Source organism: Triticum dicoccoides, chromosome 5B (genome assembly GCF_002162155.2).
Source record: "Triticum dicoccoides isolate Atlit2015 ecotype Zavitan chromosome 5B, WEW_v2.0, whole genome shotgun sequence".
Taxonomy (NCBI): Eukaryota; Viridiplantae; Streptophyta; class Magnoliopsida; order Poales; family Poaceae; genus Triticum; species Triticum dicoccoides.
The window spans coordinates 670,761,875-670,781,106 of NC_041389.1; the positions used below are offsets into that span (position 1 = coordinate 670,761,875).

A 19,232-nucleotide genomic window follows, 5' to 3' on the forward strand; every position below is an offset into this window, starting at 1 on the left:
ATGAATGATGGAAAGATGGACGAAGAAGAAAGAGTTGGCGATGAATTTATAGGCGACAGGCGCGCGTATATGCTTACTTGTTGAATCAAAGAAGAAGCCAAGGCCAACTTCGATTTGCAACACAGCACAGCTGGTCACCCCTGGGATACGTCTTGAAGGCCACACGAGTCAGCGTGGAATGGGTCGCGGCATGTTGAACTGGCGACATTTCTCGGGAAGGGTGGACCAAGTCTGGCACTTTGGCCTCAAATACATGTTACGTGATGGGAAGATGCAAAATTTACAGAAGTGATCGTGAGATTGATGTGACAAGCAACACTAAATTGTAAATCTAATAATGCATCAAATTTGACTTCATTCTATTACCTCAGTCCCAAAATTCTTGTCTGAGATTGTCTAGATGAAAATGTATCTAGTGCCCATATCTAACACATTTGTATCTAAACAAATCAAAGATAAAAAATTTGGGCAGGAGTGAGTATTAGTATTAAAATCCCGTACGAAGTGACCACTACTGAATTGCCAAAATGGTTATTGTTCTGGTTCAGCGGGAGGTCACTAATTACCTATCTTTTGGGCTAGCACTTAGAGCATGGCTAATAAGATGTTGTCATGTCATCTATAGCCATCATTTACAGTCACTCATACAACAAGACTAGCTATAAGATTAGTACTCCCTCCGTTTTTTATTTACTCTACATATTAGATTTGACTGAAATCAAACTTCATAAATTTTAACTAAGTTTATAGAAAACAATATAAACATTTACCATAACAAATGTATATAATGTGAAAGTTATTCAACAGTGAATCTGATGGTATTGATTTGTTATGAGTCAATTACACCGGTGGTGCTAGAACTTGGCGTAAATGGTCACTTTGGTGCTAGAAGTTGCGCTGTACTTCGAAGCGGTGCAAAAACTTGGTTTAGACGTGCAAATACAGTGCATATCCTGTTTTGTATACATTATGTGTGTTGACTAGGCGTGTGGGGTCCGCTGTCAGCCCAGAATGTTTTTTCCAAAAAGCCCCTCAACAAAAAATATAATTTTGACAAAAAAGACCATATGGATGTGGCACTTTACTTCTCTATGCCCCAAAAAGCCCCTCAACAAAAAACATTATTTTGACAAAAGAGACCATATGGATGTGGCACTTTACTTCTTTATGCCCAGTGGGTCCCGCCTGTAAATATTTAACGGAAAAAGATTTCGAGCAGGTTTCGAACCCGCGACCACATGCTACCAAAAAACCAACTAACCACTTCACCCTATAGGTCAACTTGTACACAAAGATAATGACAGAGTAAATATTCTGCACAAGCTATATTTATAAGATATTTTAAAACGTAATAAAAATTATGTTCCAATATTAAGTATACACTCATGGCTTATATTTAAATTTTAAAATGATGAATACAAACATTTACTTAATATCTATAATTATTCACATATCTATATTTTTTACTCATGACTTATATTAAAAAACAGTATATATTTTTGAATATTATACATGATTTAATATTCATATCAGAAGTTTAAAATTAAAATTATGATATTTTTAATTATAAAAATTGAACTATACAAATGTTCTTATAATTACTGAAATATTTTTATAATAAAACTATATTTTAAAATATAATTTTAAAATACATTGTATAATTTAAAAATTTTGATACATTTTTATAATTGATAAATATTTTCAATATACTAGTGTGTATTGAAATAATACACGACTTCTTTTAAAAAAAGGTATTTCGTTTGTATGCTTGGTAGTTTTTAAAATAAATGTACCAATGATTTGACAGTAACACATGAACATTTTTATTTAATATACATTTTAAATTTCTGTATTAACTAAATATTTTATATAGTACATGGGTGTATATTTAAATGTTTTTATTTACTAGTCATGGTTTGTTTGTATAAAATTTATAGCACACATACATTTAAACATAATTTTGATAACTTACATTTTATAAATATATCTTTAAAAAAGAGCGTGTGCAAAATGGGCCGCAATATCTGCAGCCCATTTAAATATAAGATGCGTACCTGTTAAATTCATGTTGCTAAAAACACTTGGTGATTACATATAGGTTAGTTATCCATTGAGAACGTCGTCACAGCCACAGCGTACTAGTTGTACTGGTTTGCTCTCTATCTGTGTTTGCTTGTTCGAGTCTTGATCTCGCCTTTTTCCTGTTTATTTTGACCAGCGGGCCTTGATTAAAGATGTAAAATGACATGCCCATACATACTTTTTTGAAAAAGGATATGTTCCGAGGGGGTTTAAAAAAAAACAGACCACGCACCTCCTCTCTTAGGTCCAGTGGCTGACAGTGGGACCCACACGCCTAGTCAACGCATAATCCGTATACCCACACGATTACCACTGTATTTGCACGTTCGAGCCAAGTTTTTTCACCACTTCAATGTACATCACAACTTCTAGCACCAAAGTGACTGTTTAGGCCAAGTTCTAGCACTACCAACATAATTGACTCATTTGTTACTGTATATGTTAATATTTTGGTTTAAACTTTGTCAAAGTTTGCAAAGCTTGACTTTGACCAAAGCTAATACGCGGACTAAATAAACACGGAGGAAACACTTTTTCTCATCTCCTCTCTATCTCTTTCTTCACATTTATTGCATCTGCTAGGAGCACATGTATAGCCAGACTTTTGCATGAGAGCTTACTCCCCTTACTTTTTCATGTCTCTGTTCTTCACATAGGCAAAATTTACATGTAAGCAGACTATAAACCTGCTATTATACTTGCTCTTACAGCAAGATTGCACCTACAAAATTTGTGTCTTCTAGATATATCTTCCCACTATTGCTAAACCACCAGCATCATCTTAGGCAGCGACTATCGTCGTGGTTGTGGCAAAACGCGATGATGGTCGTGGCTGTCCGGACCCGTTCTTGGCCCATGTGAGCCTAGGGCATGTTCGCACATGAACAACGGGGAGCGACTACAATAGAAGAAGAGGCATGGGTGCAAAAATAGAAAAACTATAGCTGGGCCATCAGATCCAGGGTGAATGGTCCAGATTCCATCGGATGGATCTGAGCGCACAGATACTTGGTTCTTTGCACAAAGCTCCCTTGGGTCTACTCATTTTGCTTTCAGAATCACCTTCTCCTTCCTAGGAACGCAACAACGCCGAGCCAAATCTCCCCATCGTGTAGCAGCCGCCTCCTGGACCAACCCTCTCGACTTTCTCCAGCTTGCCGATGGTGGAGGCGGGCCAGATCCGGTGCCTAGCTGGGCCATTGCGCCCAGTGGAGATCCAGATCCAGCTCCTGACCATCTTGTCACCGGCGGCCTGATTGCCCCGGCGGACCTCCCCTGTTCTGAGCTGCGACCTTGTGCGGACAAGTTCTCCAAGGTACTCTCCTCCAACGTCCACAGAACAACCTCGCCCCATCCTTTGTCCTACCCCAATCAGCCCATTCCACATGTCGCCCGCACCCCTGCGCATCTAGCTCCGCCACCTGGGAACGGCGGAGAATAAAACTCCAATCTTCAGGTATCCTTTTCTGTGAGGTTGCTACCAATTTTCATAGTTAATTCTATAGCATTTCATTTAGAAAATATTTTGACTCATCTATGCATATCATCTACAGAATATTGTGGTCATTGATCCCCGAATGTACTCTTGCTTTAAAAGTGTGCTTGGAGCTATGTTCTATCGCTATTGGATGATGTATAATTATTTTTTTCACCAACGTATCCTCTAGGATAAGATTCAGAATTTCTGCATCGTTGGAAATGGTATGAATGGCAACATTTATAAAATTCTAAGCATATGGACATTTAGTTTAGATAACATACTCTTTATCATGAGTAGCAGTAGCTTTGGAAGCTTACAATTATTTTGGGGCAAAGGATAATTCAGAGAAGTATGCTTCAGTAGTACAGTACCTAACCCACTAGTATGTACACATACTTCTCTGTACCAAATTCAGAGAAGTATGCTTCAGTAGTACAAGGATATCTCGCTGTATGCATGCATAAAGTTAAGGAATCAGGTTGCTGGGTTCTAAGTCATATATCTGACCTTGAGTGTCGATGGAATTTAACTAACTCCATCCTTCCTGTACAGTACATGTATGTATAAACTTGCTATTAACAGCAAGTCAGTCTAGGTGATTAACATGAACGCCTTGCTATGGTTAGAGAGGATTTTATGTCTCTGTTTAAACAGGCCAACTTATGCAGATTTTTATAACATCGTTGAGTACTAATCTAAGCACTGAATAATGCATTCTACTAGCTAGCTGGCACATGGGCGTGCTAGCAGAAGCAACCTGTACAACACTAGTTACATGCACTGCTTCTGATTTCAATTCCAGCATCGGCTGACTAGGCATAGAAAGGAGAGGGCTATACTAGCAGCCACAAAACCAAGAAAAATAATCACTGGACAAGCTTGCTATAGTTTGCTTAGACTAGATTTTCGAGCAGTTCCGAATTGTGAAATTATGTCATCTTGCCAGATACTGTAAAAAGAACAACTGCAACTCTTTTACCTAAAACAGAAGACTCTCTTTCTGTATGTCTTTTTAATTTGCAACCTTAACTTTGCAACCTCGGAATTGGCAATCATTTCTCCTTTTTGCTCTTTTTGAGGCGATATTGGCGAAAACTGTTGTGTATGATGGATAGATAGAAGTTTGCGACCAGTACTAAGCTCATCCTCCGTTGTTTTGCTGCTGCATCTCGAACTGAAATGGAGGGTAGTAGCGGGACTATAGAAATGATCAAATGACTACGCAACGTACATATTTTGTCCCTGCTTCACATGCAAACAATCGCCATTGTTGTGTGTCTAATATTAGATATCTATGTGGTCAACTGGTTAAAGTTACTATTGTTCTTGTCAAAGCCATGACTGCTTTTGAGTAATAAACTGTCCAGTGGCTTCGTGGTTCTACATACTAATTCATCATACGATATGCTATTTTCTTATTTGAACATATGATGGTTTATTTAGAAAATCCCAAGGTTTAGAGGATTGATGTCTAATATGATGCTGCATTTGCATGTTAGCTCAAATTTATCTGAACTTATATGTAAATACTTGTATTGCCTAATTCCGCCGGTGGTTGCCAATCTCACTATATGAACAAAATGACCTAGAGTGGGTTTTTTGTACAAGATAAATAATGTTTTATTATATGTTTCATTATAAGTAAGTTAGGATGATCCATAAAATAGCTGGCTTCTCTGCAGTTCCAACATAGAAGCATACAAGCATACTTTGGGTTATGTGTCGGTATGAGTTTAATTCATCTCTATTTTTCCTTCCATGTGGTATGTGCAGTACAGTCAGATTGCATTGTTGATGCATATTCATTTGATTAGATCATGAGTGATAAGATTAAGTATGAATGCATGATACTTGTATGGACCTGTGCTAACTGAATCTTATTTGTTATTAGGTCTGATCTCTCCCAGCACAAGAAGCTCGATGAACAATAAGCACTAGTAACATAGGCAAAGGCTATAGCTTTTCTATTTGGCCAAAAAAGGCTATAGCTTTTCAGTTGTGTACCATCAAGTACCAAAAGTTGATGCAGTTTCTAGTGGCAATGCTTGTTGAACGGTCATTATTCCAGTCCATCATATTTAGTCTTGCCTGTGATGTACCAAAAATGATCCTCTCATGCTATGTAACACTTGATATTTTGACCTGGGATCATGCAATTTGAAATGTATGTATAGTTACGATTTGAAGTGGACGGATTAATGTTCATGCAGTCTAATATTTGTGATGATGTTCACATACTTTTGTTGACCAACATGCTCGGATTTCTTGCATGATTCGTGATGTAGCAGAAGCTACAAATGAACTTAAATATACATAAATTTTGTAGAATACATATATGTGTGCAGTTTTTGTGTAAACCTAAGAAAAGAGAGGCACCCGTCCAGGCCTGAAAAATGTCTTATTTATGAACGACAAACTGATTGATATATGAGAGATTGAGGTGGTTATTGCAAAAGTTATATTCTATATGTAACTAGTAGTAGGGGGTTTTCAAGAAATGTACACTAAAAACCCTCCACCTAAATCTGTACCAATTATCTTTTATCCAATGGCTCGGATTTGTTTTTCTATTCTTTCACCAGAGGCCCTTCTTCTATTGTAGTTGCTCCCTGAACAACGTGGCTTTGGTAGCGCGGTGCTGGCTAGCTCTGACGAGGCATGGTGTGTGGGCCCTGTAGGTGGACGTCGGCGTCCTGCTTTGGTCGTGTCGTGAGCTAGTGGACATGGCCGGATCAGGGCCTGCGTGTGCCGCAACCAAGGTACCCCTGTAGTCGCCTGTTGTCCGCCTGTTGGCCAGTTGCATGTTCCAAGAAAGTCTTGGCCATCTCAAGTGCGGGAGCTCCTCTTTAGCGCCCTCTGCGCCAGAAAAGGGAACAAGCGGCCACCACGCGCCCCTTCGTGGGCCAGCCCAAGAAGGACGAAATCGCTTGCTGCGAGCACATCAGTCGGTTTCCCTCTTGGCTAATCATGGTTGATCGCTTAAATTTTCGATATAAAAACATATTTTCTTGAAAAATATACCAGGAATTCAGAAATTTTCACAAAAAAATCAAAAGAGTCATCTATTTTGAAAAAGGATCATTGACTTTGAAAAATAATTCACAAATATAAAAGTTCATTCTATTTGGAAAAATGATTTTTTTGAAAAAAGTCTATCAATTTTTTAAAAGTTTCACAAAATTGAAATTTCATCATTTTTTCAAAAAAATCATCAATTTTGAAAAGGCTTCATTAATTTTGAAAGAAAAAATTATCAGTTTAAAAATCACAAATTCTAAAATAGTTCATCGATTCTGAAAAGAAAGTTCATCAATTTAAGAAATTCAGCAAATTTCAAAAAGTTCATGCATTTGGAAAAAAGAAAAAGAGTAAAGAAAAATAAAATAAACATAAAAAAGGAAGGATAAAGAAAGAAAACCGGTCCAGCAAACCCAAATCCAAAAAAAGGAAAAAAAGCGGCTGGGAGGCTTCAGGAAGCTTTTCAGACCGGGAGAGAAAACCCTCAGATGCGTTAAGATGGGGCGGCCCACTTAGATCGATAGAAGAGAAGGGGGTGTGCACTGCCTACCAAATAGCATATATCAGGCGCATAAGGCGCTGAATAGGATTTCGCCTCGAGCGCGTTGAGCCCCATCCCGCCTCGTTGGAGGACTCAGAGCATTTTTTTGGATGTATAGGGGTCTATGTGAAATCTTGTCCATCACTTGAAGCAATTGTTGTGCGCCCAACATACATGTGCATAGCTCTTCTTCGACAACATAACGTTACGTATCACAAGCAATGGCGAATCTTGGAAGAAATCCAGGGTGGGCTCAAAGTTCACTAAGTGAAAGAAATGCCACTAACTCCTAATTATTTTGGTCCAAAGAAAGTTAAAATTTGCCAGAATACTACTCGCTACATGTACTTAATAGAATTCTTTAAGAATGTTTTGAAAACATGGAATTTTGGACCAAAAAATGGTTCTGTTTAGCAAAATAGCCAACAGCTCAAAATCTTGTAGTCCAAATTAGCTCAGAATTTCCAAGAATACTACTGGGCACACATAGTATTTATTGTAATTTTTTGAAATTATTTTGAAAATATCAAATGTGAGACCTTTGTAGCAGAATAGCGATCATTTCGGACAAATATAGTAACATGTTTGACCCTACTAGAAAGATTCATATTCGAAAGCAATACAATTCATAGACCAATACAGAAGGATTAGAAAAGCAACAACAATTATAGTAATGTTGCTTACTAATGGTTGCAGAACACCTAGAAACAAAAATATAGAACAGATGCCCGGTTGTCCAACAGCTAGCCATCTGGGAAAATTAGCATAATTATTAGCAATATAATGGTACAACAATATAAGGCATCCATAAGTGACTGTTAACATAGTAAAACTGAGATATGCCTCTAAGAAATCACATTATAGTCATGAGGCAAATGTCCATTGCATCTTTCATTTTCTGGAATCGTATCATAACTTGATCATCAGGAACAATTTTGAATATCCTTTTCTAGCAATAGCAACCATTAAATCATTGAGACAATGATCTTATATCTTATTGCGCAAATCAGTTTTCATGATCTTCATTGCTGAAAATATTTGGTCGATCGATGAAGCTGCCACTGGAAGAATTAATGTCAACTCGTTGAGGCAATATACATATTGGAAAGTTTGATGTTTTGTTGTTGAACCATCAACTGAGCAAGGGTAGAAACATCCAAACATCCATTAAATTCATCACTTCTCCTAATATTTCTAAGGAATGTTGGAAGTTGAGTTCTTAGCAACAACCGTTTAACTTGTGTAAAATCCTCAGCATAAATTTTAGCAAGCCGAATAAATTTGTCAACATTAAACTTTGAGAAGTGGTTTGTTGGATTAAGGCAAGACATGCAATCCACAAACTCGGTATTGACTTCATTGAATTGGTGATTCATCTCACTGAGGGTTGCATCAATAGCAACATTGAATATGCTAACCTTGAAATAGTGATGTCGACTCACCTTATTCTTGGAGCCAACAGATTGCCCCATAGCTCCAATAGGATCATCCATATTTGGCACCTCAATGCCATGTTCCACACAAAAGTTTATTGCATGGTCGCATAATGACTCATACCCGTTACCCCTCATAGCTTACAAAGCTTCTTTCACATCCAAGATCAAACGCACGGCTTCAACAACACCTTGTTTCTTTCTTTGCAAAGCTTGTGATAGCAAATTAGTGATGCTCAACAAGTTTATTAAGAATAGCATGATGAACACAAATTGGAAGCATTCCATCTGTATGATCAAACCTGAAGCTCCACCTTGAGAAGAGTGTTCCCCGGCATCGTCATCCACAATTGCAAGCACGTCCACCACTACATTCCACTTTGTGTAAATACGAAGCAAGGTTCTAAGATGTGAGCCCCAACGGTAGCTCCTGGTCTAGCTAGATAAGTTTCTTGATGTAACCCTGTTCCAGATGATATCTTACAATTCTCCATCATTTCTATCAAGTTGTCTTGATGCTTTGCAAGCAATGCATCTCTCTTTTATAGGATGAACCCACCCGAGTCACTATCAAGGGAAGATAGTTGAAAAATCAGCAATAACCGTACAACACTGAGCCACTGTGATAACCACTAATTGCAATTGATGGGCAAAACAATGAACAAAGAACACATATGGACTCTCATCACAAATTAGTTTTTTGCAAAACGTTGAATTCTCCTCTCATATTTGAAGCCCCATCATAACCTTGTCCACGTAGCCTATTAATAGGCAGGCCATGATACTTCAACACATGAGCCAATGCCTCTTTAATTCCGGCAGATGTACAATCTGTGATGTGCTTAATAGCAAGAAATCTCTCCTGAAGCTGCCCATGATCATCCAATGCACATTTTGGAAGCTGCAAGTTAAAAGAACATACGAACACCGACGTAAAATATAAGACTATGAAAATTCATGTGGATTATCTCAAAATTATTGGCATTTGACAAGGCCTTGCCCCGTTATCGAATGCATCTTTCACATCTTTATTCTTGTCCTTATACCGGTCCAAGAACTCCCTGAAATTGCCTTTGTTAATGGAATTGGAGGATTCATCATGTCCACGAAAAGCTTCCCCTTGAGCTATGAGATACCCTGCACAATCCAATGATATAGTCAAATGGATTTTGTATTTTATATCATCCTCTTTATTGTAAACTCGGAGTTTGGTAGCCACATTGGCCCTTTGGTTGTTGAAATCAACGCACAAGCCCATAGCAATGTTGTGGTAACTAGATGGACCACCGACATGTTTCTTATAATTTATCTAGCCTTTGTGGTTGAAGGATCTCCAAATTTTACCATCCAATCCCACTTCAAATTTATGCATGGTAGCTTTGTTTCTTTGTTTCAACAAACAAGTTATTCTCACTTCACTTCGAATTTCAGGGGCATAATCTTCTATTGGTATTCGATGGGCCGCATCACCAAAAATCCGACTTGGGTGGAATTCTAGTATATGGTTCCTTGGTGGTTGGTTTTGTGGTCTCGTTAGTTGGGTGATTGGTACTCTCATTTGCAGCGGGTTAGTGCTCTTATCGATAATTGTTGAGGGAATGCCCTCATTTGTTGGAGTAGGATGAATTATATTCTCAACTGGGGCTGGTTGAATAACAACTTCAATTGGAGGAGTATCCGGTTCGGAAATAAGATTGGGGCATTTGAATTGCTTGCAAACCAATTGTAGAAAGTTCTCTTTCCCTTCATTTCTACAAACAACAATGGGGATTAGTACTGGATTAATCTCATAAAAACAGATAGCTATATTGCTTCTCTTCTCTAGTACTTGAACCAACCACTCTTAGCTAGTTAGAATTACCATGAATTATAGTAGACAAATAGCAAATCATATGAATAGGCGGACAACTAGCGAGTAGCTACAGATATATACTATAGAACTACAAAATACAACCTTCAGCAGTTCAGCCTTCAGGAATCAGGAGCAGTAGAACGGAGCAGCGACAACAGCAGCCAAATGGCACATGATCCCGAAGTCCAGATGCAGGTCGCTGATGGCAAGCCAGAGATGGAGCAACTAGCTAAGCCCCCCTAATCCACGACCACGCTGGGAGGGGACGAATCAGACTAGGGAGAGCCGGACACCGTATTGGGTAAGGGGACGAGCATTAGATTAGAGGAGAGCCGGGAGCCGCTTTCGAGGAGGCCGGCTGTCGTCGGTGGCTATGTGATGGAGAGATCCGGCGGCCGGTGGTCGCTAGGGCACAACCGCACAAGGGGGAGCTCCTACTGGACGCTCGTTGCGTCCAACAGGGCGCCGACGCACAGGGGGCGACGCGACTGGGCCAGCCCAAACTAGCGAACAGTAGCCGAACTAAAACAAATGAGGCTTTTGTAGGAATCGAACACTGGATCTCATGCTCGCGAAGAGGTGCTAGTACCAGTTGAGCTAGGGTACATTGCTGTATAATTTATTGCGCGAAATACTTATGAACCATAACTAGTGCCGATACCATTCTCAAAAAAAAAACTAGCGCCGATACTATTTTTTTGAAATTTCAAACGCAAACCAATTTTGTTTGAATAAGTGTGAATGTTTACGAAACACAAACGCATTCCAAAGTTGTGAAGAAATTTTAGAAAAATCAGCCATTTTCAAAAAACAGGAACTTTTTTGAAAATAATGAACAATTTTTTTAAACACAACTTTCCTAAACTCTTGAAAAAAAATTCAAAATGCATTTTTTAAAAATTCCATAAAAACTTGTAACACGAACATTTTTTGAACATCTAGAACAAAATTTGAAAACACAAACATTTTTTTCATAAACTGGAACATTTCTTTGAAAATCCAAACCAAAATTTGAAGCACGAACATTTTTTGAACATCTAGAACAAAATTTGAAAACACGAACAGTTTTTTCAAAACTGGATCATTTCTTTGAAATTCCAAGCCAAAATTTGAAACATGAACTTTTTTTTCAAAACAGGAACATCTTTTCAAATTCCAAACCAGAATTTGAAACACGAACAAATTTTAAAAATCGAACTTTTTTTGAAGCTCTGAAACAAAATTTGAAAATTAGAACTTTTTTATAATTTGTGAGAAACTATTTAAATGGGAACATTTTTTGAAACCTCAAACAATATTTTGCAACATGAATATTTTCTCATTTTTTTGAACAATTTTTAAGATGGGAACATTTTTTTGAATCTCCCGAACAAATTTGGAAACATGCACATTTCTTAAATTTGCAAACAATTTTTGAAATTTTGAACATTTTCAAAAAGTGAACAATTTTTTTAATTTTTGAAACAAAATAAAGTCGGAACATTTCATAAAAAAATTGTATTTAAGGAAAAACAAAGAAGTAATAGAAAAAACAGGAAAAAAAATATAGGAAGAGTCAAAAATGAAAAACCAAAAAAAGGATAAAATCAGGAGAAATAACCAGTTTAGGAACCTTCTAGAAGGTTCCCAAAACCGGAAGAAAAAAAGGGTACAGAAAAACGAACGCTTGATAATGGGCCGGCCCACTGCATCGCTCGCTCGCAGATCCTCTATGCGAAGTCTCGACATTACGACGCAGTGAGCGTCCTATAGGATTTTCCCGCACAAGGGAGCTGCTCGTGCGGGCGTGGGCTTTCTGGTCTCTGGCATGACGACTGGGCGAGACGATGGAGCGAGTTGCTCGTTCCGTCCATGTAGCTTCTCTGCTATTGGAATTGATGGGCTGGAAAGAGGTAACGACTGGCTAGGCTGGGCGTTGAAACCAGTACCAAAAAAATTGCATCGATGGAGGGCAGGCTCAAGCCTGTTAAAGCCTTTTAAGGTATGTGTGATAAGCAACTTCTGATGACAACAAAAAGATTTTAAACTTTTCGATCATATCCAATAGCTGCTCTATAATGGATCAACAATCACGACCCCTAGCCTTTTAGCTCACAAGCACAGCTCCAATAGCTGTCCTATTTGTAAAATTTGCTCTAAAAATTTTTAGGCAACCCTAAATACAACACCAAGTGCTACAAATATACACCAGCCGCGCAGTCATCGCAAATTTTTAGGGCAGCGGGGGACCACAAAAATGACTATTTTACATCACTTTTTGCCAAAAAAGCTGCTCCAACACAAAAAGACAGATGTGAAGCCTTGAAGGTCTGTTCCGCCTGTTCACCCCAATCAGCTTCCCAGTTCTTCTGTCGTTGCAAATTGTGGACGTTTAAAGCCTTGAAGGTCTTTCCCGTGAAGATCGCCATGGCCACTTTGACCTTACCAGCCCTCCGTTGACCCTAAGATCCTGCCTCTGGCGGGCCTCCCTCACCTGCCGCGCCGATCTAAAGAAAGTGAGGAGAGGTCTCAAGCCATTGGGATGATGAAAAGTTGGGTCATCGTTGGCTGATATAGTGCTTAAGGCAACTCTAACCGATCCTCTAGAAATTAAAAGAGGACCGAGTAAAGTTAGAGGAGTAAATTTATTCTCCTCTATATGTGGCCCCACCTAGCCGATCCCCTAAACTTTAGTGAAGGAAAAAATTATATAGATTTTGTGTCTTGGCCACATGAACTTCAAGCACTTAACAATATATATCATAAAAACATTGAAATTAAAACATGCATAACATAACCGTCATAACAGATAGTTTCATCGTCGCGATTAAATAAAAACATGCATAGTTTACCCAAAAAGCATCACTTCAAACACAATGTTCGATTCAAAAGAGTTAATTGCACAGAAGTACCACAATTCGGGCATCACATGCAGATTGGTACCACGATTGCTAATTTTTGCGTGTCAGTACCAATATTGGTCTAAATTTTTGCAAAAAGGCTAAAAGGCTGATTTATACGTATTGACAGTGTATATGACCGTTGGGGCCCGTCCGTCAGGTGCCGACGTGGCATATTTTTTGCAGAAAACTCCTTGGCTTTATATGTAATCACGTAAATGCCCATTTTTTCGCAGGAAAACCGCCATTGAGAGGGATTTTTTTTTCGTTCGCAAGTTTTTCACGGACTTGTTCGAAAGTTTCCGGCGAAGTGAACAAATAAATAACCGAAACGAAAAAACACACGCGAGGGTGATTCGTACCCGCGACCCTGCGCGCGCTAGCCACTACACCACAGGGTCGCTGTTGACATGATCCAGGTGAAAGGTCTATTATACTAGCACACACACGCTGGGCCGGCAGCTGGGCCAAGCAAACACAGAGAAGAGAGGAAGCCTTTGTTAATTTCACGCGCGCTCACACGCATGACCGCTCTACCGCGTTGCTTTGCTTCTGCCATACCCCTTTTGCTCTTTAGCAGAACCAGCAGCACTGTGCCTCTGTGTGCGTGTGCGTGTGGCAAGCAAAACTCATCAAGATCGTTTCTTTTCTTTCTTTTCGAAACGGATTTCTTTTCTTTTGGCCAATGCCTTCTTTGCTTTTGTTTTTCACTCACTCACCCATGTCCTGTGACTGTGCTTGTACGTAGTGAGATGATTGGGTGCTGCCCCTGGTTATTATTCGGTGCTCTATCTCAATTTTTCCTACTGTATCTGAAGCAATCCGAGATGCAGCAGCAGATGGCAAAGATCCAAGCAAATCCGTGCGTTGCAGTTCCTGCCTGCCACGGCAGGTTCGGTGCGAGCCAGCCATCTGGTCTGGCCTTCTGCTGCTGCTGCTGCTCTTGCACCGCCTGCTGGCTGCTGCAGGCTTCAGCTAGCTTTCCCAATAAACCTTTATTAATTTCACGCGCGCTCTCTTGAAATAAGCTTTCGCTATATAGATATAGCAACCATCTGATACATCTGAGAATCCATTGTTGGGGCAGACAACACAAGCACACCCAAAAGAAAATAGAAAAGAAAGAAAAAGAAATTAATGACAGCTTGTCAAGTGTGCGGTGCTGTTCAGGCTGCCAAATCTGCCACGGTACTCTGTTCTTGCACCATCAACCTGCTCAACAAACCTGCCATGGTAGTTTGGGACTTGTAACACTAACTCTATTCTCTTCTTAACTAATATATGAGGAAAATTTCACACGAACATTTTTCGGAAATCTCACATATTTTTCTATAAAAATGCAATTTTAATTTGTGAACACAATCTGATAATGAGTTTTTTCAAATCCTAATAAATTTTTGAAAATCACAGACATTTTTTTGAAATTCCTGAATATTTTTCAAAAACACGAACATGTTTTTAGTCTCTGAGGAAAAAAATTGATAAGAGGAACAAGTTTTTACGTTTCTCTCCAACTCCATGTAGTTCGAACTCACACTTTCAACGCTAAAAGCCGGCCCATTGACCGAGTTTGGGTATGACGACGAAGGGTTAAATTCCACAATCATTCCGTCCATGGAATTAGGGATAAAAAAAGATCCATCGTGACCCCCCATCTTTTTAAGCTCTGCTCCCAAACTAAAGAGAAAGGAAAGGAGACTGATCTTGACATCGGTGTCGGTTTTTCCAACGAAACGTATAAGTTTTGGATTGAGATTTCACATAAGCATTGCACAATGATCCGCATTAGGCGGGGAGCAGCAATGATACCGCTGGCCGGGAATAAGTACCTTCAAAAACATCTGGAATTCCCATACATTTTTTTAAAAAGTATGATTTTTTTAATTTATGAACACAATTGGAAATATGAACTTTTTCTTGAAAATTTTGAAAGAAAAATAAACTTGAAAAAATAATAATAAAGAAAAAAGAAAAAGAAATAATAAACAAAAAATAGGAAATACGGTAAAATAAACAAGAAAAGGCTTTGCTTAGACAACTGCCGGCCCAGCGTGTGTGTGCTAGTATAATAGACCTTTCACTTGAATCACGTCAACGGCTACGCTGTGATGTAGTGGCTAGCGCGCGCAGCCGCAGACCTGATTACATATAAAGCCAAGGGGTTTTCTGCAAAAAATATGCCATGTCGGCACCTGACGGACGGGCCCCAACGGTCAGATACACTGTCAATACGTATAAATCAGCTTTTTTTTTGCAAAAAATTGGACCAATGTTGATACTGACACGCAAAAATTAGCAATCGTGGTACCAATCTGCATGTGATGCCCGAATTGTGGTACTTCTGTGCAATTAACTCGATTCAAAATCACCACAAACATAACATTCATATGTTGTGGATCGAGCCAACCAATGGCATGCACGAACTCAAACGAGGTGATCGCCGAAGAAAACATCATCGCCACCACCACCTCCTCATCAACATCCTCCTCTTCTTTGGCCTCCTCCTCTTGTTCCATGTCTTCGGCCACCTCCTGTTCTTCGGCCGCCTCCGATTGATGCCAAACTGGGTCATAGTTGAGCTCATCAAGTCCCATCTTTGCCGAGGACTCAAAAGACGCTAATAATTTGGTCGTGTTCATCTCCGCACTATGACAGCGAAACAAACAAACTTCGTCACCATCGGCCGAAATGTTGAAGATGATTATTTTACCTTGTCGGCATTTCATCAAGCACTTGGTGGCAGCGACCTTTCTTGCCGGCTGCCGCCGCCGGACGCGCTGGAGCAGTGCCCATAGGTGTCACCGCATACGCTGGATGAGGCGCCGGCCTTGGACGGCGCCGGCCTTGGATGGCACGGCGTCGTGGCCTTTTTCTTCTTCTTCTTCTTCTTCTTCTCGGCAGCCTCCTCGGCGGTGGCCGGCGGGGTGGCGGAGGGGTCCGAGCAATCCATTCCTGCCGGAGGACCGGTCATCGGTGACGGCTGCGGCGGGAATGGAGCGGGCGAGACGGCGGGAGAAAGAGGGAGGCCATTTTCCCAGCAGCGCGAGGAGTGAGTATATTTAGGGAGATTGGGGGGAGGGTTCGGTGGCGGAGGAATTTTTTTACTCCACTAATATGTTTAGGGGATTGGCTATGTGCAGCATAAGGGAAGAAAACCGAATTTATTCTCCCTTACAGCCAGATAGAGGATCGGTTAGAGTTGCCCTTACCTTTCCTTTCTTTGAGCGAATTAGTGTCTGCTGGGCTAGTTGCCTGAACCTGTCGTGTGTCGTTGTTTTTATTTCTCCGTACCGGAACCTGCTATACCTTTGGTCTCACTGATCATAGGCTTCATAATAAAAACTGGAGCCGGGATTGATCGCCTGTTTTTCTATAAAACGATTATGTTTGCAGCTTGACACGAGTACTATCCTTCCCAATCACCGCCGTGACTTTTGCGCCTTTGATCATGTAGCATGTAGTAACATGTACTCGGAAGTCAAAAGAGACAGAGCTGATCCAGGTTAGCATCAATAAATCGCGAGACGACAGCTGCAGATTTCTTATTCAAGTTAGCAGCCATGGTTTAGCCAGTGGCCTCCCTCGGTAGAAGGATCGAGTTCGAGTCTTTGAGATGCTGCTACCCACTATCTAATTCCAAGCTGAGAAAGTGTGAGGAATCGTTCTTCGCCACAAAAAAGGGCATCCACTATCTAATTCCCAGAAGAAAATCAAACCAAATTGCTCTTGGACAATTCGCTCATCTATAGCTAGCAAACCAAAAAAGGGCCGCCACGGATAGCTAGCAAACCAATGTGCTCGCCTATAAATTGGTCGCCAATTCGCTCATCCTCTCCCACATCTCAACCCCCCCCCCCCCTTCTGCTATTGTATCTATCCATGGCGGCGAAACCGGTGAAGCCGGCGAAGAACGTGGACAAGCCGCTCTTCACCGAGACGTTCAACGTCCAGGCCAGCTCCGCCGACTACGTCACCTTCATCACCGGCATCCGCAACAAGCTCCGTAACCCGGGCCACTTCACCCACAACCGCCCCGTGCTGCCGCCGGTCGAGCCCAACGTCGCGCCGAGCAGGTGGTTCCACATCGTGCTCAAGACCTCGCCGGCTAGCACCGGGCTCACGCTCGCCACCCGCGCCGACAACCTCTACTGGGAGGGCTTCAAGAGCAGCGATGGCACCTGGTGGGAGCTCACCCCGGGCCTCATCCCCGGTGCCACCTACCTCGGGTTCGGCGGCACCTACCGCGACCTCCTCAGCTACAGTGACAAGCTGACCAACGTCGCTCTCGGCCGGCAGCAGATGGCCGACGCGGTGACCGCGCTCTACGGGCGCACCAAGGCTGATAAGACCTCCGGCCCGAAGCAGCAGCAGGCGAGGGAGGCGGTGACGACGCTGCTCCTCATGGTGCACGAGGCCACGCGGTTCCAGACCGTGTCGGGGTTCGTGGCCGGCCTGCTGCACCCCAAGGCGGTGGAGAAGAAGAGCGGGAAGATCTCCAACGAGCTAAAGGCCCAGGTGAACGGGTGGCAGGACTTATCTGAAGAGCTGCTGAAGACGGATGCGAAGCCCCCGCCGGGAAAGTCGCCAGCGAAGTTCACGCCGATCGAGAAGATGGGCGTGAGGACGGCGGAGCAGGCGGCCGCCACGCTGGGGATCCTGCTGTTCGTCGAGGTGCCGGGTGGGTTGACGGTGGCCCAGGGGCTGCAGCTGTTTCGTGCGCGTGGGGGAAAATAGTTAGTTTTGCAGGTATATCTGCATGAGTATATTGTATGTATAATTCGAATAAACATGCTACAGAGCGTGGGACTGATATAAATAAATAAATAAACATGTTTCAGAGTGAGTGCATGATATAAATAAATAAATAAACATGTTACAAAGTGGGTAAGTTCATGTTGTATCCAACAATAAAATTGCTATCTCCTTTTTTGCTGTCTTTGCTGTTTCTCCTCTTCCTCTTGTACTCCTTACCTCTTTCCCACCTTTTCTCTTTCACTCCTTCCCTTGTGACCTTGCACCTGGGTGCATTTCACAAGTTTGATGTAACATGTTACTTTCACAGGCTTTTCAGCCTGTTTTGAAATATAAGGTCGGCCTTGAGCCACCTTTTCTTTCAAAACATAAAAATAAAATTGCTATCTAACATATGTTTTTGCTTTAGTGAGTATCCATTGGACAAGAATAAAAAAAACATGATCTAGCGCGCTTAGCCCACTGGAACCCACCTTACCCTATTAGTTAGCCCTTCCCATAGTGTTCTCATGCATGGACGAGTAGAGGGTGGCGGGCGCGTCTTTATCTTGCCTCTATTTTATTTTAGAATTTATCTTGAATCTAGTCTTAAAAATTTATCTTGCCCCTAGTTAGACTTGTTTTTAGCGGTTTTCTCTAGTGAGATGAAAGAACGACTCGTCTCAAAGGAGCTCATACGAGCCGGGCCAGTCGAGGGTAGTTGGTTCATTTCTAATGTTCTTTTGGTTCCGTTTGTTACTCCTTTTCCATTTTCGGTTTTTATTTTTTTTATTTTTGGAATATTTTAATTATATATCTTTAAAAAAATCTTTGACTTAGAAAAGTTCACCGCGTATTAAAACGATCACGTAATGAGAAAACAATCTTCGCATAATTTGATAAAAACAGTTAACATCATTCAAATAATTGTTCAACATATTTACAAAATGTGACGCGTTGCGTAATATGTTCAGGCTTTTTAAAAAATGTTTATAGAATGTAAAAATTTGGTACCCTAATTTTGCAATAATGTTCATACAAGTAAAAAAAATGTTCATAACACTTACAAAATATATTGCAAATTTGAAATAAACTCATCGTATTTATGGAAAATGTTCAATGTATTAAAAAAACGTTCACTATGTATTTAAAAAAGTTGAGTGTCCATTTGACAAATGTTCAACATATATTAATAAAAATGTTAAAACTTTATTCG

At 40.7% G+C, this 19,232-nt stretch overlaps 1 protein-coding gene and 1 long non-coding RNA gene across 2 annotated transcripts; both read left to right on the forward strand.

Moving 5' to 3' along the window:
• Positions 1-3,050: 3,050 nt before the first annotated feature.
• Positions 3,051-5,795, forward strand: LOC119312496. Its single transcript, XR_005151375.1, has 2 exons — positions 3,051-3,538; positions 5,454-5,795. It is a non-coding gene; the product is annotated as an uncharacterized LOC119312496 (long non-coding RNA).
• Positions 5,796-17,113: 11,318 nt separating this feature from the next.
• Positions 17,114-18,167, forward strand: LOC119312497 (protein synthesis inhibitor II-like). The gene has a single exon (XM_037588231.1). The coding sequence runs from the start codon at positions 17,165-17,167 to the stop codon at positions 18,017-18,019; it is 855 nt and encodes a 284-aa protein (XP_037444128.1). The 5' UTR covers positions 17,114-17,164; the 3' UTR covers positions 18,020-18,167.
• Positions 18,168-19,232: the final 1,065 nt, after the last annotated feature.

Coding starts and splice junctions, on each gene's coding strand:
- LOC119312497 (XM_037588231.1), top strand. CDS start 17,165: ATGGCGGCGAAACCGGTGAAGCCGGCGAAGAACGTGGACAAGCCGCTC.